The sequence below is a fragment of the Rhincodon typus genome, chromosome 27, assembly GCF_021869965.1.
Source record: "Rhincodon typus isolate 14 chromosome 27, sRhiTyp1.1, whole genome shotgun sequence".
Classification (NCBI taxonomy): domain Eukaryota; kingdom Metazoa; phylum Chordata; class Chondrichthyes; order Orectolobiformes; family Rhincodontidae; genus Rhincodon; species Rhincodon typus.
Genome location: NC_063358.1, coordinates 2,858,979 through 2,882,041, shown reverse-complemented (window position 1 = coordinate 2,882,041; position 23,063 = coordinate 2,858,979). Strand labels below are relative to the sequence as shown.

The 23,063-nt window shown below is 42.2% G+C and overlaps 2 protein-coding genes and 1 long non-coding RNA gene across 4 annotated transcripts in view; 2 read left to right on the top strand and 1 right to left on the bottom strand.

The window, feature by feature from the left end:
• LOC109910734 (interferon lambda receptor 1-like) overlaps positions 1-8,280 on the top strand; it is a 28,744-nt gene extending 20,464 nt beyond the window's left edge. The window contains exon 7 of the mRNA XM_020509979.2: positions 5,648-8,280. Coding sequence (XP_020365568.1) covers positions 5,648-6,391 — 744 coding nt within the window. The 3' untranslated portion in view covers positions 6,392-8,280. The remainder of the gene's footprint in view (positions 1-5,647) is intronic.
• On the bottom strand, positions 1,647-18,997 carry LOC125486278. The gene is made up of 3 exons (XR_007264955.1): positions 18,887-18,997; positions 5,801-6,335; positions 1,647-2,032 (listed from the first exon to the last, which is right to left on the bottom strand). It is a non-coding gene; the product is annotated as an uncharacterized LOC125486278 (long non-coding RNA).
• Positions 18,101-23,063, top strand: part of LOC109910735 (interleukin-22 receptor subunit alpha-1-like) — a 17,922-nt gene continuing 12,959 nt past the window's right edge. The window contains exons 1-2 of one of the 2 annotated variants that reach the window (XM_048613062.1): positions 18,101-18,329; positions 21,762-21,888. In XM_048613062.1, coding sequence (XP_048469019.1) covers positions 21,870-21,888 — 19 coding nt within the window. In that variant the 5' untranslated portion in view covers positions 18,101-18,329; positions 21,762-21,869. Of the gene's footprint in view, positions 18,330-19,301; positions 19,968-21,761; positions 21,889-23,063 lie in introns of those variants that run through there. The other variant, XM_020509980.2, reaches the window with a different exon arrangement.

Below are 23,063 nucleotides of genomic sequence, written 5' to 3'. Positions count from 1 at the left end.
TTTTGTCCAGAGGGTTATCTCTCATTGTTGCCTATGCAGGCACATGCTCATTCTTTTTCAAGCAGCTCATTTATTTTCACACTTTACACCAGAAACAAGTGTGAAATGGGCAGCATCCACTGCCTGCCTTTTTGCCATTTTTGAGCTTGGACCTTGTTCGAATTTTATTGTGATGCTGCAGGGACTGAGCATACTTGCTGCTTCACCTTGCCGGATCTGAACAGCAACTGATCAGCTGGCTTTTCAGCCTGATGTAGGGATCAAACCTGCTTCCTGGATCTCAAACTTTCCCTTCAAAAAAATTTCCCAGGTTGTGTGTTGGTGTAATCTCCTGTCTTCTATATCTGGAGAATTGTGTATAGTATTGGTCTCCTTCTTTAAGAAAAGATGTAAATGTATTAATTGCTTTCATATTGGAAGAGAAGATTTATAAGGCTAATACTGGAATGGGTAAGTTTCCGTATGAGCTAAGGTTGGATAGTTGAGGCTTGTATCTGCTAGAGTTTGAAAGAACAAGAGGTAATGTGATTGAAACATGAGAGTCTTGACAAGGTATGTGTGAAAAGGCAGTTTCCTCTTGTTGGCAAATATGAGCAGTATTTGATTTGATTTTATTTACTGTCACATGTACCTAAGTACAATGAAAAGCTTTGTGTACGAGCAGTACAGGCAAGCCATAGTAAGCACAGACATACAGATCATAGGGTGAAAAAAAGACTTGGAAGCATTACATCGCACAGGGTGTGCGCTAGGCAAGATCAACATTTCTAAGGTTTTGGAGTAGATTTGTAGCTCAGGTTGTGGGTGTTTTGGTTGGTTGGCTCGCCAAGCTGGTTCGTTATTCTGCAGATGTTTCATTACCCTGCTGGGTAACATCATCAGTGTAGCCTCTGATGAAGCAAAGCAGAGACAGGCATGGGAGTTCCTAGAAGCCTGGTACTCCACAAAGAAAGCCATCAACAAATACACGGAACTCGACCCCATATACACTCCACTGCGAAGGAAAACCGGAAGCAGGGTAATTCAGCTCAACAGACTAGATTTTAAAAACCAGGTGGGAAAACACAACAGTGCTTCATCGGAGGCTGCACTGATGGTGTTAACCAGTAGGGTAATGAAACGTCTGCGGAACAACAATGAACCAGCTCAGTGAGCCGATCAACATTATTTGAAGTTAGACAGTCCATTCATCAGTCTAATAACAGCCAGGAAGAAGCTGTTCATGAACCTGCTGGTGTGTGTTCAAGCTTCTGTATCTTCTGCCTGACGGAAGAGGGTTTCAGGAGAGAATTACCGGGGTGCGATGGGTCTTTGGCAGCCTTTCCTTGGCAATGAACCATATAAATAGAGCCTATGGGTGGAAGGTTGGCTTCTGTGATAGTCTGGGCTGTGCACACAACTTTCTGGAGTTTCTTACAGTCCTTGGCAGATTTGTTTCCATACCAGGCCATTATGCACCCGGATAGTGTGCTTTCAATGGTGCATCTGTAAAAGTTTGAGAGTCTGTATGGATGTGCCAAATTTCCTGAGCTGCCTGAGGAAGAAGAGACATTGTTGTGCCTTCTTGACCGTCACATCTACGTGGGAAGTCCAGGACAGGTGGTTGGTTATCGTCATTCCTAGGAACTTGACGCTCTGCACCCTCTCAACCTCCGCTCCATTGATGTAGATGAGGGGGTGTTCTCCTCTCTCTTTGAAGTCAATGATCAGCTCTTTAGTTTTGCCAATGTTGAGAGAGATGTTCTTATTGCAACACGTCAGCAAGCCTTCTATCTCCTTTCTGTATTCTGACTCGTCATTGTTAGATATCAAAATAAGGGTCACACATTTAAGACCGGGATAGAGATTTCATTTTTCTCTGAGCAGTGAGAGTCTTTGGAACTTTCTTCCTCCAAAAGGTGGTAAGAGCAGAGTCCTTGAATACTTTTAAGGCAGGCATTGGTAGATTCTTGAAAAGCAAGAGGGTGAAAGCTGATCTGGGAAATGTGGAGAAGGTGCTGTTGAGCTGCCTTCTTGAATCGCTGCAGTCTACCTGTAGTAAAACAGTTAAAAGTTATCCATTTTCTAACTTTAATTATTGATAATTTTATAGGAATTTTCAAGTCCCTACCTTTTCAGGTGTGAATTATTTGTTTGGGTCAACTTTAGATCATTTTCAGAATTTTATGGAGCTCAGTCAGTTTGTTTTAAAAATCTAAAAATAGATATTTTTAGAGAAACTCATCTGGCATTTGTGGAGGGAAAAAGCTTACATTTTGAGTTGTTTACTCTTCTTTGGAACTAACTGGAATTGGAAAATGATGGTTTTAATGTTGATGGCAGAGGTATGAGTGGAGTAGATGCTGCCCAGAGCAAGAGATAGTGGGAGTGTTAATGGTAGTAGAGGTGAGTTTTAGATGCAAAATGGGTGTTAGTGGCAGTTGTGAATAGTCAATAATACTTTGGCTTTGCTGAGAGCAAATCCATGGAACCAATACATAAGTTAGAGTTGGTATAATAAAAATGGAGCACCAAATTCCTGCTCCAAGGTTGTTGAACTCAATTTTGAGTCCTGAAGGCTGCAATGTTCCTAAGCAGAAAATGAAATGCTGTTCCTCAAGCCTGCTCACCATCTGTTTTATTCAGTCCTCATTCCACTTGTCAATACACAAAAACCAACATTTTCCAGCTCCTTTCAGTTCCAAAGAGTCTAATACGACTTCTAAGTTTAATTTTGTTTGTCTCCACAGATGCTGCCAGCTGCATTTCCCTTGCAATTTCTGTTTTTACTTCTGAACTCCAGCACCTGGAGTAATTTGTTTTTAGTCTTTTTTGTAGCCCAGTAGTGTACTTCCCAAGAACACTAGCACCCTCTTTATGGGGAAAGAAAAGAGTATTGCACACAGGGTCATGTACTCTAAGGATGAAAAGTTTATCAGAACCAAGTATGTGACTTAATTTTTATTTTGCCCGCATCTTGATTTGGTATGCTATATTAACCAGAAATTTAATTTAGACTCAAAAAACCTAAGCAGAAATTTATAATGTCGTTGTTTTGCCACAAATAGACCTTCCACCAAAAGCGTCTAGATCAGTTTGGTATGAACTTAATTGTACAAGGTATATTTGGATGTTGGACCTCCATTACATATATTATGCTTCATATAGCTGTGAACCTATAGGCGCACTTGCTCTGTTTTCACTAAATTGTAATAACATAAGTGTGGCAGGTGGCTCAGTGGTTAGCACTGTTGCCTCAGCACCAAGGACCTGGGCTCAATTCCTGCTCTGGGTGACTGTATGGTGTTTGCATGTTCACCCCATGTCTGCATGGGTTTCCAATGGATGCTTCAGTTTCTTCCCACAGTCCAAGGATGTATATGTTGGGTGGCATGGCCTTACTAAATTGCCTTACTAAATGTGCAGGCAAGATGTTTAGCCATGAGAAATGTGGGGTTATGGGAATAGGGTGGGTGCCTGCATTTAGGTGGAATACTGTTCTTTGTGTTGCTGAGACTTGATGGGGCGAATGGCCACATTCTATGATCCTATAATAAACAGGAGCAGGAATAGGCCATTCAGCCCATTGACTCTGCTCCACCATTCAATAAATCATAACTGATTTGATTGTGGCCTTAACTGCTCTTACTGAGCTTTGAATATATTCAATGGCCCAGTCACCGCTGCTGTAAATGGGATTCCCTTTATTCTTTGTTAACTCAGTCCTAAATTTTTCATGGGATTCTCTTAGCACCTACCCGTTCAAGTCCCCTCAGAATTTTATCTTTCAATCAGATCACCTTAAATTCATCTGTACTTTGTAGAGTGTGGAGTCACCCCTGCTCAACCTTTCTTCATAAGGCAGCCCCTTTGTCTCGGAAATCAACCCAATGAAACTTCTTGGAACTGATTTCAGTTGAAGTATATCTCTTCTTAAATAAGAAGACCAACATAGTAAACAGTACTGTAGGTATGGTCACACTAGTCCCATGCACTGTTGTGATGAGAATTCTGTACTTCATCTCCTTTGCAATAAAGGCCAACAGTCCATTTATCTTTCTAATTATTTTCTGTTCCCACGTGATTCATGTACAAGGATACCCAAATCCAACTGTGCTGCATTCTACAGTCTCCATTTAAAACAGTATTCTGTTTTTATATTCTTCCTGCCAAAGTGGTCTACTTCACATATTAACTGATTATACTCCTCCTGCCATATTTTTGCCTACTCATTTAACTTATCTATGGCCCTTTGCAGACTTTGTAACCTGCTCAAAACTTGCTTTCTACAAATTTTGCTGCAGTACAGTCGGTTTGTCAATCCAAGTCATTAATATAGATCACAAATAGTTGAGCCTCTAGCACCGATTGCTGTTACACTCTAGTAATTCTCTTGCCTGCATAAAATGATCCACTTTTGCCAATGCACTATTTCCTGTAAGTCAGCTCCTCCTATCTAAATGCTCACTTATCATCCCCCAGCACTACCGTGGGTGACCCCTTATCAAATGTCTTTTGGGAATCCACATGCACCATATCCTGTGTTATTCCTTTTTCTACCCTGCTTGTGACATCCTCCCATTAAATTTGTCAAACACTGTCCCTTTCACAAAATCGTGATGGTTCTACCTGCTTTTCTAAATATCCCACTACTACCTCCTTAGTAATGGACTTCAGCATTTACCAAATGGTAGATATTAGGCCATTTGACCTATAATTTCCTGCTTTCTGCCTCCCTCTCTGAACAGAGGTGTTAGATTTGCAACTTTCCAATCCAATGTGTTCTTCCTAGAATCAAGGGGTTTTCGAAGTTTGCAAACAGATCTAACCATTACCTCTGTGGCCACTTCTTTTAATACTGGTTGCAGGTCTATGGCACCTGTTAGCTTTTAGTTCCATAGTCATTTTTCCTAGCCATTCTTTGGTACTCCTGGTTATTTAAGTTCCTCCCCCGCTTTTGCCTCTTGGTTGAATATTTTAGAAGCTTGGGGCTTATTTTGATTTTTCAGAAATTTGACAATGTTGGTGTCTATAAGCTAATGTTTTGTCTAATGTTAAAGGAATAACTTCCCTCAAGATATGTTAGCACAGTTCATTTTCTGTTTTTTTTCTTTAATCTTTTATATTTCCCTTTTTCCCCAATGCCTTCCCTATCCTTTTCTCATTTCCTCTTTCATTTTATTAACACACCTTTTTGTACTTCTGTTAATTACTTTTGTCTTTCAAGATTTAATTTTTTAATCTGAGCACATTGTTCAATTCATCTATAATTATTAATTTCACAGCCTGCTTTTCTTCTTTGTACAAATGCTGTTTTCTGTAATATTTTTGATCACTTTCGCTGGTCATTCCCAGAATTTAAATAAAGACATATCTGAACTGATGTATACAGAATATGCAGATTCTTCTCAGGACAAGTGGTTTGATACAGCTTCTTCATTGTTCTAATTTGCACCGTGTGATTGACTGTTTCTGCCTAAACACCTTTTGTATATTTTTTCTCTACCTCGTCTTCTAATCCTCAAAAAATGTCAATGCTCAATTATTATTTACTTGTTGACCCGAGACAGGTAAAGTTATATGATAATTCTATATTTCATTTTCCTACAGGTTTTATAAATCCAAAGCATCCTTTTCTTTATCACTAAACTAGTTTTGCTTTTACTAGGATTTCACAAGGGCCACAACTTATACGCAAAAGATGGCAGATGCTCAACCAGATGTATGTGAGCTGTCAATTGCTACTTGCTTTGAAAAAAGTGAGACAGAAATATGTGAACAAAATATTGCTCTTGAAAGTAATCTTTTGAAAGAAGCCAACCTTTTGGATAATGTTGACGACCCAGACGAGAGCGATGAGGAAAATGAATGCTGTAATTACACAGACAGACGATGGATTCCTGATGGAGTAATGTTTGACAAAGCTGAGACATCTGGTGATACTGAGCACCAGGTACCTATTGCAGAAGGCTATCGGAAAGCAAATTGCTTTACTGCTTCAACTATTGGTGTTACTGACTTACAAAGTCAGGAATCTGACTGTGCTCATCACAGACTGGAGCACGCCCCACAGACTAATTTATACGTTCCCGTTTCTAACCCAGTTAGTTTCACTTCTGATGCATTTGATAGCAAACATTTCAGTAATGGTATTGATTCTATTATACTGGATCATGATGAACGGAGGAGCAACGGTGATGTCCCATTGATGTCTGTCCAGATACTGTGTTGTGATGGTGATGATATCGCTGGTGACAATGAGGATTGTGATCCTTTCTCCAATACTGTGCCACTTCTTGATTGTGATTTGAACTTTCAAACATGTGACCTCACCTATCGTCTTCCTGCACTGTTGCCTGGAGACCAGGTAACGGGAAATAGAGAAAGAAACATACATTTGGTTTCAGTGTAAATCTGAAGTTTATGATCACTATGCTGCATAAACTCTTCATAATCGTAGCCATTGTTTTCTAATTGGAATGAATATTTTTAACAGACATTGAATTTATTTCTAAGGTATTCACAGAGCTGCTTGTAACCTTAAATTTTCAGTGTTCTAAACCTTTGAGTATACACACACACACACACACACACACATTCATATACCTTTTTACATATCATTTTTGAAAATTGAGGTATTAATGTTAAAGTGTTTAAAAACTGGTTTCTATTAATGAGAAGGCATTCCCTTAAAATTTTAACTTAGTTGTCCAGAGATCTGAGATGCTGTCATTAATATATCTTCCTATGCAATTAGTTGATTGTTTTTACAAATTTTAATCAAGATATTGTTCAAGATCAGTTAGAACAGTGAGCGTTTAGAGCTGCTTGAGATGGAACAAGGATGGATTGTGTTGCCCTGCCACCTTAATAGCAATAGTTGTGTCAGACTCTACTTTGAATTGATCATTTTGGAGCAGAATTAAGACTTGGCAACTGGAGGAAGGCAAGTGCATTCATTTAATTGTCAATGGGAGCAATTAAATATTTGTGCAATTAAATGCACTTTAAGTTGTAAAACTTCAAATAACAAAAATAGCTGGGGATGAACATTGGAAAATTAATGAATATCGTCAAGTGATAAACTTGCATTTGTGAGATCCCTAAAAAATTGCAGTAGTTGAAAGGAAATTAGTAATGTGCAATAGTTCAAAACCTTGACATAGATCTAACTGTTATTTCAAAAGATAAACAGAAAATTGGGAACAAACTGAGCTAAATTTTCCTAGAAAGAAATGATTCAATTATGTTTAAGATCTGCATATAATGTGGAGAGAATCATCAAGCAAAGTTGACTAGGTGTTAGTGGTCATGCTAGAGAGGTGATGTGGATCATTTTGGATAAACAACTTGATGCAAAAGGAGGGATCACTGGAATTTAAGAATGGTTTGAAAGTTTTCATCGCAACCTACAAGTCAAGCACAGCCATTATCAGATAGACACAGTTGTCACTTGGACAGAGAATTAACAGAAGGAAAACATTTGGAGTTCTGATTTGTGTTTTGTATCCAAAAAAACAACTAAAATTACTTAAATAGGTAATTTCAGAGAGCATATAAATCAACATTGACCAAAACTTTCTTGATGAATCATAAAACATTTTGATAAATGAGGAGCTCTTGTCATTACCTACCATTTATCTTCATTTTCATTTTATTATAAAAATGTTCTACAGTATTAAAATCACCAGTATTTTTGCAAGTTAGTAAGATGTCTAATTTAACCTAACCATGAATATTGCAGCAGATATGCCTTTGCGGTTGAGTTTATGCATCTAACACTCATCCCAAGGTGATACCGGAACACTGGTTAAGCAAGCTGTACTTAAACATGTGCAACTGTGGTGCTAGCTGCTTTGAACCAAGCCAGTGCTAAATCCTCTAATAGTTCTTTTTAGGTACTGTTCACTGGAAACAAAAGCCTGTGAAACATTCTAAATTTGAAGACCGTAAAGAGCATAAACTCTGGTCAACAGAAATGGGCTTTTTTTTTATGGAACTATTTGCATTTGTGCTCTCCAGAGACCTGTGAAGGTGAGGAACTCCACCTCAGCCAGCTTATACAATCTGTGATTTGGGTTGTAGAGAGTAATAGTGGGTGAGTGAACAGAAAGAAAACGCATAATCTTCCTCATCATCTTTTGGTTGAATGTTTCTAGAAAAGGTACATTTTCATTCAAACAATTAAGATCATAGATGAGTATGCCAATTAAAAATAAAATGCATTATTTTAAAAAAATTATCCTGCTTCATATTTGATGTTGCCTGGTCTTGAGGGCATTGGCTGTGAGGAAAGGTTTAAAAGACTAGGATTGTTTTCAGTGGAAAGGAGACCTGATAGAGGTCTACAAAATTGAGGCATTGATAGAGGGGATAGTCAGAGGCTTATCCCAGGGTTGAAGTTTCAATTACAAGGGTGGGGGCATAGGTTCAAGGTGAGAAGGCAAAAGTTTAAGGGAGATGTGCAAGGGAAGTTTTTCACATAAAGCCTGGAATGCACTGCCAGAAGAGGTGGTTGAAGTGGGCACATTGGTGACATTTAAGAGGCACCTGGATGGTTACGTGAGTAGGGAGGGAATAGAGGGATACAGACTGAATAAGGGCCAAAGGTTCGTTTTTTAGATTAGTTAGGGCACGATGATCGGCACAGGCTCGGAGGGCCGAAGAGCCTGTTTCTGTGCATTACCACTTTTGTTCTTTTGCATCTCCTTTTCCCCCAGTCACTTGAAACCTATGCACCTGAGTGATTTACATTTTCACTCTGGGGGAAAAACACTCCAACTATCCACCCCTATCCATGCCTGTCACAGTTTTATGTACTTCTGTCTGGTTGCCCCTCAGTCTCTAAAGCTCTGGTTAAAACAATCCAAGTCTGTCCAAAACGTCTTTATAGCTAATGCATATCAATCCAGGCAACAATCCTGGTAAACCTCTTTTGCACTCTTTCCAAAGACTCAGCATCCTTCATGTAGTGAGGGGACCAGGTCTATGCAAAGTACTCCAAATGTAGCCTATCTAAAGTCTTATATAATTTAAAGTTTTAGCAGAGATCTGTAGCTCAGGTTGTGAGTGAGCTTGTTGACTTGCTCCCTGAGCTGGCTTGTTTTCGTTCAGACGTTTCATCACCATGCTAGGTAACATCCTCAGTGAGGCCTCCGATGAAGCGATGTTGTTCTACTCCGCTTGGAATTTAGACTGTCCGGTCTGTTGTGAGAAGTGTCATTTCTGGTTTTGATCTGTATGGGTTTGTACATGGGGTCCAATTCTATATGTTTGTTGGTAGCATTACGGGTTGAGAACCACGGCTCTAGGAATTCCTGTGCATGTCTATATTTGGCTTGGGCTGCTATGGTTACCTTGCCCCAGTTAAACTGATGGCCTTCATTGTCTGAGTGTACTGATACTAAGGAAAGTTTGTTGTGTCGTTTTGCTGCTAGCTGATGTTTGTGTGTTCTGATGGGAAGTTTCCTTCCCGACTGTCCAATGTAATGTTTGCGGCAGTCGTTGCATAGTATTTTGTAAACCACATTGGTTCTGCATGTTGTGGGAATGGAGTCTTTAATCCTTGAGTGTTTGTCATAGAGTGGCTGTGGGCTTGTGGGCTACCATGATGTCTTGTTGTCGATTCCAAAATGTTCTTGATGTAGGGCAGTGTGACCAGTGTGTTAGGGTGTACTGTGTCCTCCTGTTGTTGTTCTGTTTAGTAGGTACCTGTGGATGAAGTTGCAGGAATATCCGTTTTCGTAGTGAAGATTTTGTACAGGTGCTCTTCCTCTTTCCTGCATAGTTCTGGAGTGCTGCAGTGAGTGGTGGTCCGTTTAAGTAGTGTCCTAATGCAGCTTTGTTTGTGGACGTTGGGGTGGTTGCTGTGGAAGTTGAGGATTTGGTCAGTGCGGGTTGCTTTTCTGTATACTGAGGTTTGGAACTCCCTGTTGGTCAGATGCTCAACCCTGACATCCAGAAACGGAAGTTGATTGTTGTTTTCTTTTTCCCTTTGTGAAGTTAATCCCTGCGAATACATTATTGATGAGGTGGTGGGTCTCTTCTAATTTGTTGCATTTAATAATAACAAATGTGTCGTCTACTTACCGGATCCACAGTTTAGGTTGAATGCCGGGGAGGGTGCTGTGTTCTAGTCTTTGCATGACTGCTTCTGCAAGGAGTCCTGAGGTGGGTGACCCCATTGGTGTACCATTGACCTTGTTGTATACTTGACCACTAAAGTGTGTGGTGAGGCAGACGTCTAGTAGTTTGAGTATGTTGTCCTTGCTGATGGAGCTGCTGGTCTGCATTGCTGCTTCCTTTAGTAATGTGGCCACTGTTTCTTTGGCTTGTGGGATGTCGATTGATGTGAACAAAGCTGTGACGTCAAAGGATACCATAATCTTGTTGTCACTGATTTTTATGTTCTTGAGGGGGAAAAAATTAGCAATAAATACAAACATTAAACAGATTGGTCACCCATTGCAGAAGCAGTCATGCAAAGACTAAAACACACTACCCTCCCTGGCATTCAACCTAAACTTGGATCCGGTAAGTAGACAACACATTTTGTCATTATTAAACGCAACAAACTAGAAGAAACCCACCACCACACCAACAATGTATTCGCAGGGATTAAATTCACAAGAGAAGAAGAAAACAACAATCAACTTCCGTTTCTGGATGCCAGAGTGAAGCATCTGACCAATGGGGAGTTCCAAACCTCAGTATACAGGAAAGCAACCCGCACTGACCAAATCCTCAACTTCCAAGCAACCACCCCAACGTCCACAAACAAAGCTGCATTAGGATGCTATTTAAATGGGCCACGACACACTGCAACACTCCAGAATTACGCAGGAAAGAGGAAGAGCACCTGTACAACATCTTCGCTATGAACGGATATTCCCGCAACTTCATCTGCAGGTGCCTCCTAAACGGACAACAACAGGAGGACACAGTGCACCCTAACACACTGGTCACACTGCCCTACATCAGGAACATATCGGAATTGACAACAAGACTCCTAAAACCACTAGGAATCATGGTAGCCCACAGCCACTCTATGACAAACATTCCACAAGGATTAAAGACTCCATTCTCACAACACGCGGAACCAATGTGGTTTACAAAGTACATGCAACGACTGCCACAAACATTACATTGAACAGACGGGAAGGAAACTAGCCATCGGAACACAAACGTCAGCTAGCAGCAAAATGACACCACAAACTTTCCTTAATATCAATACACTCAGATGATGAAGGCCATCAGTTTAACTGGGACAACGTAACCATAGTAGCCCAAACCAAACATAGACATGCACGGAAATTCCTAGAGCCGTGGTTCTCGACCCGTAATGCTATCAAAAAACGTATAGAATTGAACCCCATATACAAATCTATACAGATCAAAACCGGAAATGACACTACTCACTGCAATGGACCGGACACTACAAATTCCAAGCAGAGTAGAATAACATCGCTTCATCGGAGGCCTCGCTGATGATGTCACCTAGTGTGGTGATGAAACATCTGAACAAAAACAAGCCAGCTCGGCGAGCAAGTCAACGACCTCAGTCATATACAATTGCAACATGACTTGCCAACTTTTATACTTGATGTCTTGACCAATGAAGGCAAGCATGCCATACGCCATTTTTTACCACATTATCCACTTGTGTTGCCATTTTTGGGGAACTTGGACCCCAAGAACCCTCTGTATAATCAATACTCCTAAGGGTTCTGCCATTTACGATATACTTTCCTCTTGCATATGACTTCTCAAAATGCATCACCTCACACTTGTCTGGATTAAACTCGTCTGCCATTTCTCTGCCAAATTTTCCAACTGGTCTATATCTTGCTGTATCCTTCGACTAAACCACCTCACTATCCACAACTCCACCAATTATTGTGTTGTCTGCGAACTTGCTAATCAGACTACATACATTTTCATATAAATCATATATACATACTACAAACAACAGAAATCCCAGCACTCCTCCTTGTGGAGCAACACTAGTCATAGACCACCAGTCAGAAAAACACCCCTCCACAACGACTTCTTTGTAATAACCAAATAAATTTTGTATCCAACTTGCCAACTCACTTTGGATCCCATGTGACTTAGTCTTCTGGACGAGCCTACCATGAGGGACCTTGTCAAATGTTTTAGTAAAGCCCATATAGACAACATCCCACTGCCCTACCCTCATCAATCATCTTTGACTCTTCTTCAGAAAAACTCAATCAAGTTTGAGTGACAAGACCTCCCCTACATAATACTATGCTGACTATTCCTATTCTTCAAATGCAAGTAAATCTTGTCTGTAAAAATCTTCTCCAATAATTTCCTTGCCATTGATGTAAGGCTCACCAACCTATAATTTCCTCGATTATCCGTGTTGCCCTTCTTAAACTATGGAACAACATTGGCTATTCTCTAGTCTTCTGGGACTTCATCTGTGCCTAAAGAGGATACAAATATCTCTGTCAAGGTCTCAGCAGTATCTTCCCTTGCCTCCTTCAGTGTCATGGGATGGATCCGGCCAGGGCCAGGGAGTTATCTACCTTTGATGTCTTTCAAGACACCCAAAAACCCTTTCTTAATATCAACATACCCCTCCCTATCTTACCATCCACCATGTCCTCCTTGAATCCTGATGCAAAGTACTCATTAAGGACCTCGCCCACCCTCTCTGGCACCACACAAATTCTTTCTTCTGTCCTTAACTGGATCTACTCCTTCCTAGCTAGTCTCTTCCTCCTAATACACATATAAGATGCCTTAGGCATCTCCTTAATCCTACTTGGCAAGAATATTTCATTGCTCCTTTTAGTCCTCCTGATTTCCTGTCTGTTTTTTTTTTGCTTCCTTTATATTCGTTAAGGGCCTTTCAGTTTCCTAAACCTTAATATGCTTCCTTTTTCTTTGACTAAGTTTTCAATATCTCTCATCATCCAAGGGTCCTGAATCTTGCCATCCTTGCCTTTCATCCTCACAGGAACATGCTGGACCTGAACTCTGAACTAGCCTTTAAAAGCCTCCCACATGTCAGATATGGATTTATCCTCAACAGCTAGGATTAAAGTGAAAGCTGAAAAAAAGTGTAGGAAAAAAATTACCTAATTAATCGAATCAAAAAGTGCAGAAGGGGAAAATTATACTTTTCCATTTCTTTTTTACCCCACTGTCTTTGAAACAGATTTGATGTTGGTACATTTTGAACGTAAACCCACTCAGTAGTAGTTTCTTTTACTCAAAATGGTATTTTGTTTTTAGCTACTATGTTCCTATATATTCAGACTGAGTAGTTTAGCTCTATATTATTGACAAACGTGAGCCATATTTTTCCTAACGATTTGTCCTCTTTGTGTGGTCTTGTTTTCAGTGCCACAGAGACCTGAGTACTGAGGCTCATTTAAACTTTGTGTATATTTTTGCAAATATGGAGATGTTTTCAGTATTGTTATATTAAACTCAAAATTGAAAGTGTGTGTTTGGTCTATTCCTTTCTTATTGTGCTGCTGGTGTGAGACTGCAGGATTTCCCTTTACCTCCTATTAAAATCCAGCCCTCTTTGTAATAAGATGACTTGAGCTGTGTTTTAAGTTTACTCCAACTAAGTTCCAATGCTGAGAGTTGTCAGAACAGAGACTAAGGGGAAGAAAAATGGCAAAAGGATAAGTTGGGGACAAACTTGCAGTGTAGCTTAGAGGGCAGCAGAAAATAGGCATCTTTGAAGTCTCTTATAAAATTTACTATGAGGTGCAGCACAGCCACAGCAGGCTGAATGGCCCTCTGCAGAATTTCCATGAGTTGGAAGAGAAACCAAAGAATGTTATTTGTTATGATGTCTTCACCAAGGCTGCAGTTTGTGTTTTCTGTTGTCTGTCCCAACCAATGTGTTTTTAGTTAAATTCAGCACATTAGTTCAGTAATAGAATCCCTACACTGTGGAAGCAGGCCTTTTGACCTGTGAAAACCACACTGACCCTTTGAAGAGCATCCCAGCCTCCACGGCAAGTCTACTCAGCCTACACATCCCTGGACACCATAGGCAATTGGCCATGGTTAATCCACCTAACCAGTTCCTCTTACACTCCAAAGATGTGCAGGAGTACTGGAGAAAACTCATGTAGGCATGGGTCCCTGACACTGTGAGGCAGCAGTGCTAACTCCTATGCCACCCCTCAAACTTGTGAAGTGAATCATATGGTTCTAGTTTGTAAGTGGTCAATTTGAATGAAGGCACATTGAGGGGTGTTACAAGCAGAAACCCAGCAGGAAGTGGTGATTGGGTAAACAGGATATGGAGGAGTTATTACTTGCCCTCAATGGGAAAGTGGATGAATCCATGGTGTTCCTGCTGTTCTGTGCACAGTAGTGGGTGCTTTAAAGTGTCTCTGCATTCTCCAAAGTCAAAGTGAAGGGCTCATTTGAAGAGAAATGCAGCCTTGCAGAGGAGAGGCAATGGAGGATGAGTAACAGTAGAGGTGAAAAGAAAGGTGCTGTAGTAGTTAACAAAATGGTCAAGATAACACAAAGGAGACAAAGATTAATATAGAAAGGATGGCCCATGTATTAGGTAACAAGCAAGTTAGACAAAGGACAGCCAGCAGTGGTGATCAATTTGGATTTCCTGAAGGCCTTTGACAAGGTGCCACACAGGAGGCTGTGTGGTACCTTGGTGTTAGGGGCAAGGCCCTGTCATGGCTAGAGGATTGGCTAATTGGCAGAAGGCAGAGGGTGGGATAAAGGGGTCTTTTTTAGGATGGCAGTTGGTGACTTGCGGAATTCTGCAGGGGTTAATGCTGGGACCATAACTAATCATGTCCAAATGAGGTCCACAAGAATCTCCGGAACGAAGGGCTTGTTATATAAGGTACAGTTGAAGACTTTGGGTTTGTATTTGTTGCAGGTAAGAAGGATGGAGGGGTGGAACCTCACTGAAACTTAGATTATTGAGAGGCCTGGATACGGTACACAATGGAGAAGATGTTTACACAAGTAGGAAAGATTAGGACTTGGGGTATAGCCTAAGAGCAAAGGAATGACCCTTTAGAACAGATGACGAGGAATTTCTTCAGTTAGAGGGTTGTGACTCTGGAAATCACGGCCTCCACGCCCTTCCGTAGCAAAGTCATTGTGTATATTTAAGTAAGAGAGATTGTTCCTTAGTAAGGGGATCAAGGGTTATGAAGAGAAAGCTCATAATACAATGTAGTTGTGTGCACTGGAAGCTACATATTTTAATACACAGTACCCTGTGCCCGTACGATGTGCCTGTTTTAACTCAACAAAATTGGTGATAGCCACCCACTGGCTCAAATCTCAATGCCCTGATAAATCAGAGTCAACCTGTCTGCTAGTTAACTATGAATTGTTGTTAATTGATTTTTTTTTCTCCATGTCAATGCCTGTACTAGTGACAAGGGCTTGGATACAAGATGGCAGAGGAGGGCTCCTGAGCATCTGCTCTGACACCGTTTCTTTCTTTTCTCACCTTTTTTTTTTCAGTTTTTCCTTTCTCCTGTCCAAGTCCTTCTGCAAACTCCCTACATTCGTCCCTCGGCTGATGAGACCATACATCTCCATGTTGAACAACACTTGGAAGAAGCACTGAGGATGGCAAGGGCACAAAATATACTCGGGGTGGGGGGTTTCAATGTCCCTCAGCAAAGGTGGCTCAGCAGCAGCAATTCTAGTCGAGCTGGTCGGCTCCTAAAGGACGTAGCTGCTTGACTGAGTCTGCAGTAGGTGGTGAGGGAACCAACAGGAGGGGAAAAACATACTCGACCTCATCCTTACCAGTCTGCCCACTGCAGATGCATCTGTTTTTGGCACTATCAGCAAAAATGACCACCACGTGGTCCTTGAGGAGACAGTCACATCTTCACTTTGAGAACATCATCACGTTGTGTGGCACTATCACCATTCTAAATGGGACAAACTTTGAACAGACCTAGCAACTCAAGACTGGGAGTCCATGATGCACTGTGGGCCGTCAACAGCAGCAAAATTATATGCCAGCACAATCTGTAACCTCATGGCCTGGCATATCCCTGACTCTACCACTACCCTAAAGCCAAGGGATCAATCCTGGTGCAACGGAGGGTGCAGGAGGGTATGCCTAAAAATGAGACGTCAAGCGTGTGAAGATATTTGCATGCCACATAGCATAAACAGCGAGTGATAGACGTAGCCAAACAATTCCAAAGCAGATCAGATCTCAGCTCTGCAGTCCTGCCACATCCAATTGTGAATGGTGGTGGACAATCAAACAACTCACTTGAGGAGGAGGCTGCAAAAATATCCCCATCCTCAATGATGGGAGAGCCAAGCTCATCAGTGCAAAAGATAAGGCTGAAGCTTTTGCAGCAGTCTTCAGCCAGAAATAGCAAGCGGATGATCCATCAGCCTCTTCCAGAGGTAAGCATCATCACAGATACCAGACTTCAATTAATTCAAATCAGTCAAAGTATATTCAGAATGAATTGGAGGCACTGGATATTGCAAAGGCTATGGGCCTTGACAGCATTATGGTAATACTACTGAAGTCTTGTGCTCCAGAGTTTGCTGCTCCCCTAGCCAAGCTGTTCCAGTACAGTTACAACACTGGCATCTACCCAATAATGTGGACATTTGCCCAAGCATGTCCTGTACATGAAAAGCAGGACAATTCCAACCTGGTCAATTAGTGTCCCATCGATGTACTCTCGATAATCAGCAAAGTGATGGAAGGTGTCATCAATACTGTTATCAAGCAGCACCTGGTCAGCGATAACCTGCTCAGTGACGCTCAGTTTGGGTTCTGCCAGGATCACTCTGAGTATAGTGAAAAGTTTATACATCACCAATTATATCACCGCCTTGGATACAAACGTACCTGGGCACAGCTTCTTTAGTTACAGGATTTAGACAATACAGAAATAAAATGTTCAGTAATATAGAAACAAAAGTTCAGTACAACAGACCACACTGACACTGAGCTTCCAGTCTGCACCGGGCCCTGGCTCCACACCATGGCAGCAACACATTACAAAGGGAGGCAGCTGCAGGAGGCTGCTGTGCCAGAGGAGGCCGGGAATCATCACCGGAGGGTGGGGGTCATCTCTCGCCAGGGGGTGGGGTTCGTCACCAGAGGTTGGGGGTCGTCGCTTGCCGGGGTTTGGGGGTCATTACCGGAGGCGGGAGTCGAACAGAAAAAAAAATGCAAGAAAACACTGAGAGGAAGATAAAGAGAAGAAAAGAAGAATAGGCGGAGTGGATGAGGTCTGGTTGGATCGTCCTACTCCACCGTCATCTTGCTGCAAAGCCTGTGCACCATCTACAAGGCACAAATCAGGAGTGTGATGGAATATTCCCCACTTGCCTGGATGGTGCAGCTCCAACAACACTCGAGAAACTTGACACCATCCAGGGCAAATCCCACTTGATTGGCACCACATCCACAAGCATCCACTCCCTTCACCACCGAAGCTCAGTTGCAGCAGTGTGTACTATCTACAATGATGTACTGCAGAAATTCACCAAAAATCCTTCAACAATACCTTCCAAACCCATGATCACTTCCATCTGGAAGGACAAGGGCAGCAGTAACTTGGGAACACCACCACCTTCAAGTTCCCCTCTCAGGCCTTCACCGTCCTGACTTCGAAATATATCGTCGTTCCATCAGTGTGGCTTGGAACTCCCTTCCTACGGGCATTGTGGATCTTCCTAAAGCACATGGACCTCGTCACCACTTTCTGAAGGACAATTAAGGACAGACAGTAGATGCTGGTTCAGCCAGCAATGCCCACATCGCATGAATGAATAAAGAAAATGTCAGAATACACTGCCAGCCAATGGCACTGTCCTCTCATGCAGTATAAGCATTTTTTTTCTTCTTGATTTGGTGTTCTTGCGAAATGTCTTGATGAGTGCAAGTGAAAAGCTTTGACAAATATGTCTTTATTCAGTAATACCTAAGTTCTCAATCATCGAAGGACAAGTCATTACTTTCCTTGGGGTTGCAGTTGTTGAAGTTTTTTAATGGGCCGCACGGTGGCACAGCGGTTAGCCCTGCTGCATCACAGCACAGAGACCCGGAGACTCCGCTCTCGGGCGACTGTATGTGTGGAGTTTGCGCATTCTCCCCGTGTCTGCATGGGTTTTCTCAGGATAATCGTTTTCCTCCCACAGTCCAAAGATGTGCAGAGAATTTTCCAAGGATGCACAGGCTTGGTGGGTTAGCCATTGCCCATGCACGGTTAGAGGTATACGAGATAACAAGGTGTAGAGCTGGATGAACACAGCAGGCCAAGCAGCATCAGAGGAGCAGGAAAGCTGACGTTTCGGGCCTAGACCCTTCTTCAGAAATGGTATACGGTAGGGGATGGATCTGGGTGAGATGCTCTGTGGAGGGGGTCGCTGTGGACTCGATGAGCTGAATGGCCTGCTTCTACACTGCAGGCATTCCCTGGTTCTATGATTTAAGTTAAGAAAATCTTGTGATTGACTTCTTACTGCTTACAGTAACGATGAGTTAAGTGTATTTTAACTAAAGCAAGGCTCTAGCCTCCTACTGTAAGTAACTGAAACCTTTGCTGTGGCATCCCAGGGGAGCTGGTTCACCCCTTCTTACCTGGTCTTAACAGTCCCATTTCGACAAAGTCAGTATTTCTGCCACTGAAATTAACGTTTGCAAGCCTGGAGTCTCATTTCTTAAGGTTTTAAACGTGTCAATTTTGATGTTACTTTCCACTTATCATTTTCCGTCAATCCAGTCTTTCACATCTTAATGCTCTTTCCGCACCTGACGACGTTAAATTGCATTTCTTCCTCAGTCTGACTGAAGGAGAAGCTACACTGTTGTTTGCCATGTCAGTGTGCAGTCCTCCTGTTGCCCCATCGCCCCTCTCCATTGCTAACCACTTACCACACAAACACATTTCCAGCCAAAGCAAGTCCACCGGCAGATGCCACTAGTTGCAAAGCTACAAAAGACTCTACAGCATTGACACCAGAATCCTCAATCCAACTTCCGGACCTGCTGCGGAGGTATTTATCTATTTGGGGTCACTTCTCCCTCTAACGCCCCGGCTGCCTCCGCCAGGACCTGGTCTTTCAAATCAAAGCCCTCCATTGTTATTTATCTTCCGATTTCTGCGGAGCTGCTGGATTGCGTTACGTACGTGGGTTTTGAAAGATGGACGGGGCTGGCGTGAGAGTACTCGCTGACTAAATCCTAAACTAGCTAAAACAAATGTAAAGTCGTTGGAACAGGGATTTCGACCTTTCTACATTAATTTAGCATCTTGGCACACCCTTGCTAAATGCGTTGTTAGATGTTACTTGGTGCTTGAGATCCTGCCCTTTCCTCTCCAAATTGTCGAAGCCTTTAGTATTTCTGAATTCCTGTCTGCCCATGCTGCAATATGTGTAAGGTTCCTGTCAAGTGGAATTCCTGATTTACCTACGAGCCAAAATAATGGGTTGCTCCTATTGGAGAGGAAGGAGTTCAGAAATAATTATACGTTTGTTGTAAAGGGCGTGTTACAGAGAAGGAAGTAATGAATTTTTATTCTAGTTCTGGTCTCTCCCGTTTGCACCGTCCTTCGTCAGATCCTTGTGTTCATGAGGTAAGGACCCAGCCAGGCGAAAGTCCAGAGTCTTTCACCAAGGCCTCCGGCAGCTTCCGAGAAGGGCTATGTTGCCTGTTAGTGCCCATTTATTGATAGAATCGTGTAAATTTCAAGGCTCCAAGGGAGAGAGACAAGTACACAGCTTCATTTAAGTGGGAGCCGCTTTGCAAATACCAAGACTTCAGCCTGCAGGGTAGTTCCCAGAAGCAGCAGGTTCCATCTCCGGATAGTTCCAGACTTGTTGCTTTGCAAAAATGATCTTCGACTGATTGAGCGGAACATTTAAAATTAGTTAATCTTTTAGCCTGTTTAAGCGAGAGTTCGAGTGCACGATGTGGCTGTGGCGGATCCTATTACTAACCGTTTCATTTACTGGTGAGCATTTTACATTTTTAAAACATCCTATGATGCATTTTTGTTTAATCGTCGCTTTATTTTAGGAGACTATTTAGGGCACTGTTTACTGGATCTGATCTTGCACATTTTAAGTCGTATCTATGTCCTGATAAATGTATCTATATAACTGCGTGACCAAACTGGCCAAAACAAAAATTTCCCCAGTTTGTGAGGCTCATTCGTATAGCAATCCTGTGGGTGAAGTACATCTACAAAAGAGAAATTTTGTGATTAGTGAATAAAAGAGGCAGCTGTGTTTGTTGCTTATTAACGATGCAGTATATCCTCGAGAAATTTCATTCATTAAGTTACACTAACTCTTGATTTAAAAATTGGCTGCTTCATTTTGAAAAGTTCCTTTTTTCGTTTGAATGTAAAGACGTGTCTGTCTGTGTGTGTGTCTGTGTATGTGTGTGTCTGTCTGTCTGTCTGTGTCTGTGTGTGTCTGTCTGTGTCTGTGTGTGTCTGTCTGTGTCTGTGTGTGTCTGTCTGTGTGTGTCTGTGTGTCTGTCTGTGTCTGTCTGTGTGTGTGTGTCTGTGTGTGTGAGTCTCTGTGTGTGTCTGTGTGTCGTGTGTGTGTGTCTGTGTGTGTCTGTGTGTGTGTGTCTGTCTGTGTGTGTGTGTCTGTCTGTGTGTGTGTGTGTCTGTGTGTGTGTCTGTCTGTCTGCCTGTGTGTGTCTGTGTCTGCGTGTGTTTGTGTGTGTGTGTGTCTGTCTGTGTGTCTGTCTGTCTGTGTGTGTCTGTGTGTCTGTGTCTGTGCATGTGTGTGTGTGTCTGTGTGTCTGTGTATGTGTGTGTCTGTGTGTGTCTGTCTGTGTGTCTGTGTGTGTGTGTCTGTCTGTCTGTCTGTGTGTGTCTGTGTGTGTGTGTCTGTCTGTCTGTCTGTGTGTGTCTGTGTGTCTGTGTGTGTGTGTGTCTGTGTGTCTCTGTGTGTGTGTGTGTCTGTCTGTCTGTGTGTGTGTCTGTGTGTGTGTGTGTGTGTCTGTCTGTGTGTGTGTGTCTGTCTGTCTGTCTTTGTGTGTGTCTGTCTGTGTCTGTGTGTGTCTGTCTGTGTGTGTGTCTGTCTGTGTGTGTGTCTGTGTGTGTCTGTCTGTGTGTCTGTGTGCCTGTCTGTGTGCCTGTCTGTGTGCTTGTCTGTGTGCCTGTCTGTGTGTCTGTCTGTGTGTCTGTGGAAAAGTGCTTCCTCCGAACAGGTGTCAAGCTGAGTCAGTCCTGCTGCTTCTGGGAACTACCCTGCAGGCTGAAGTCAGTTTGATTATCCTGTAGGTTGAATGGAAACTGCCCTCTCCAGGAAAAGAGAAGTCCCGTGGATGCTGCAAACCTAAAATAAAAACAGAAAGTGCTGGAGCAACTCTACGGGTCTGGCAACATTTCTGGAGAGAGAAATAAAATCAATGTTTTGAGCCTAGTATGACTTTTCAGAACTTTAGGTCTCTGAAGAAGAGTCAAACAGAACTCGAAATGTTAAGTCGTATTTTTTCTCTCCACGGATGCTGCTAGACCTACTGAGTTTCTCCAGCATTTTCGGTTTTTGCTTCAGATTTCCAGTATCCCCAGGATTTTGTCTTTAACCTTCATCCCAGTCTTGCGAGAATCATTCGCAAGGGGATTAAAATACATTGATTACTATCAGAGCAAACTTCAGCACATGGTGACCTTTAAACAATGTGGTTTCTTCCTTGAAATCCCAGAAAAGGAGATGAAATTTTGGAACATTGAGTGATCAGAATTGGTTAAAGTTTATGGACTTTAAAACTGTTTCACCTTTCGTAGGGCCCTGGGCATTGGTTACGTTGCCTGAACCAACTGGGGTAGAGTTCGATTCTGTCAACTTTAACAACACCCTTCGCTGGACTCAGAAAGGATCTCCAGAAACTGTGTATGATGTTGAGTATTGCATGTAAGTTCTGATAACAACACTTACAGCAAGAACAAAGAAGAGGAAATGTGAACAATGAATTTGGACAGGGCACCTAATTGAAATCTTGTATCTCATATGCCATCTATTACCCTCTATAAAAATATATGATTTAAACCTTCACAGACTGCTGACATCGATATTTCTTAATGCCCATTATAAATGGTATTAGGAGTAAATAACATTCCTCTCCACTCTAGTACATTTAGTACCCTACTGTATTTCATTGACTTGTTCAGATACCAGAATACAGGCTATACCATAACCCTGCTTTATCCATAACACCATAAGACATAGGAACAGGAGTGGGCCATTCATCCCCTTGACCATGCTCCATCATTCATTGCAACCCATGGTTGATCTGACATTCCTCATGTCCACTTTCCTGTGTTGTCCCCATAACCCTTGATTCCCTTATAGATCAAAAATCTATCCGTTTCAGCCTTAAACATACACAAGAACTCTGCCCCCACAATGCTCTGTGGCAAGACTCTCAACCCTCTGAGAGTAGAAATTCCTCTTCAACTCAGTCTAAAATTGGTGTCCCTTTATTCTGAGACTATGCCCTCTGGTCCTGGACTCTCCTATGAGGAGAAATATCTTCTCAGTATTTATCCTATCAAGCCCCTTTAGAATCCAACATAAGATCACCTTTCACTCTCCTAAACTTCTAATTCTTCCTTCAGTGTGTATGAGTTTGCTCTGCTGTTCAGTTAGATCATGATCTACTTCAAATCCACCTTCCAGTGCTTTTCCTACATCCCTTACAACCCAAAAATCTATCAACCTTTATCTTGAATATAGACATTTACAACAGAGAAGGATGCCATTTAGCTCATTGATCCTGTACCAGTCAACAAAGATCTGACCACACTAAGAGATAGTAGGAACTGCAGATGCTGGAGAATCCGAGACAACAAGGTGCAAGGCTGGATGAACACAGCAGGCCAAGCAGCATCATAGGAGCAGAGAGGCTGACGTTTCGGGCCTAGACCCTTCATCAGAAAAGGGGGAGGGGAAGGGGGTTTTGAAATAAATAGGGAGAGAGTGGGAGGCGGATAGAAGAGGGATAGAGGAGAGGATAGGTGGAGAAGAAACAAACAGGTCGAAGAGGCGGGGATGGGGCCAGGAAAGGTGAGTGTAGGTAGGGAGTTAGG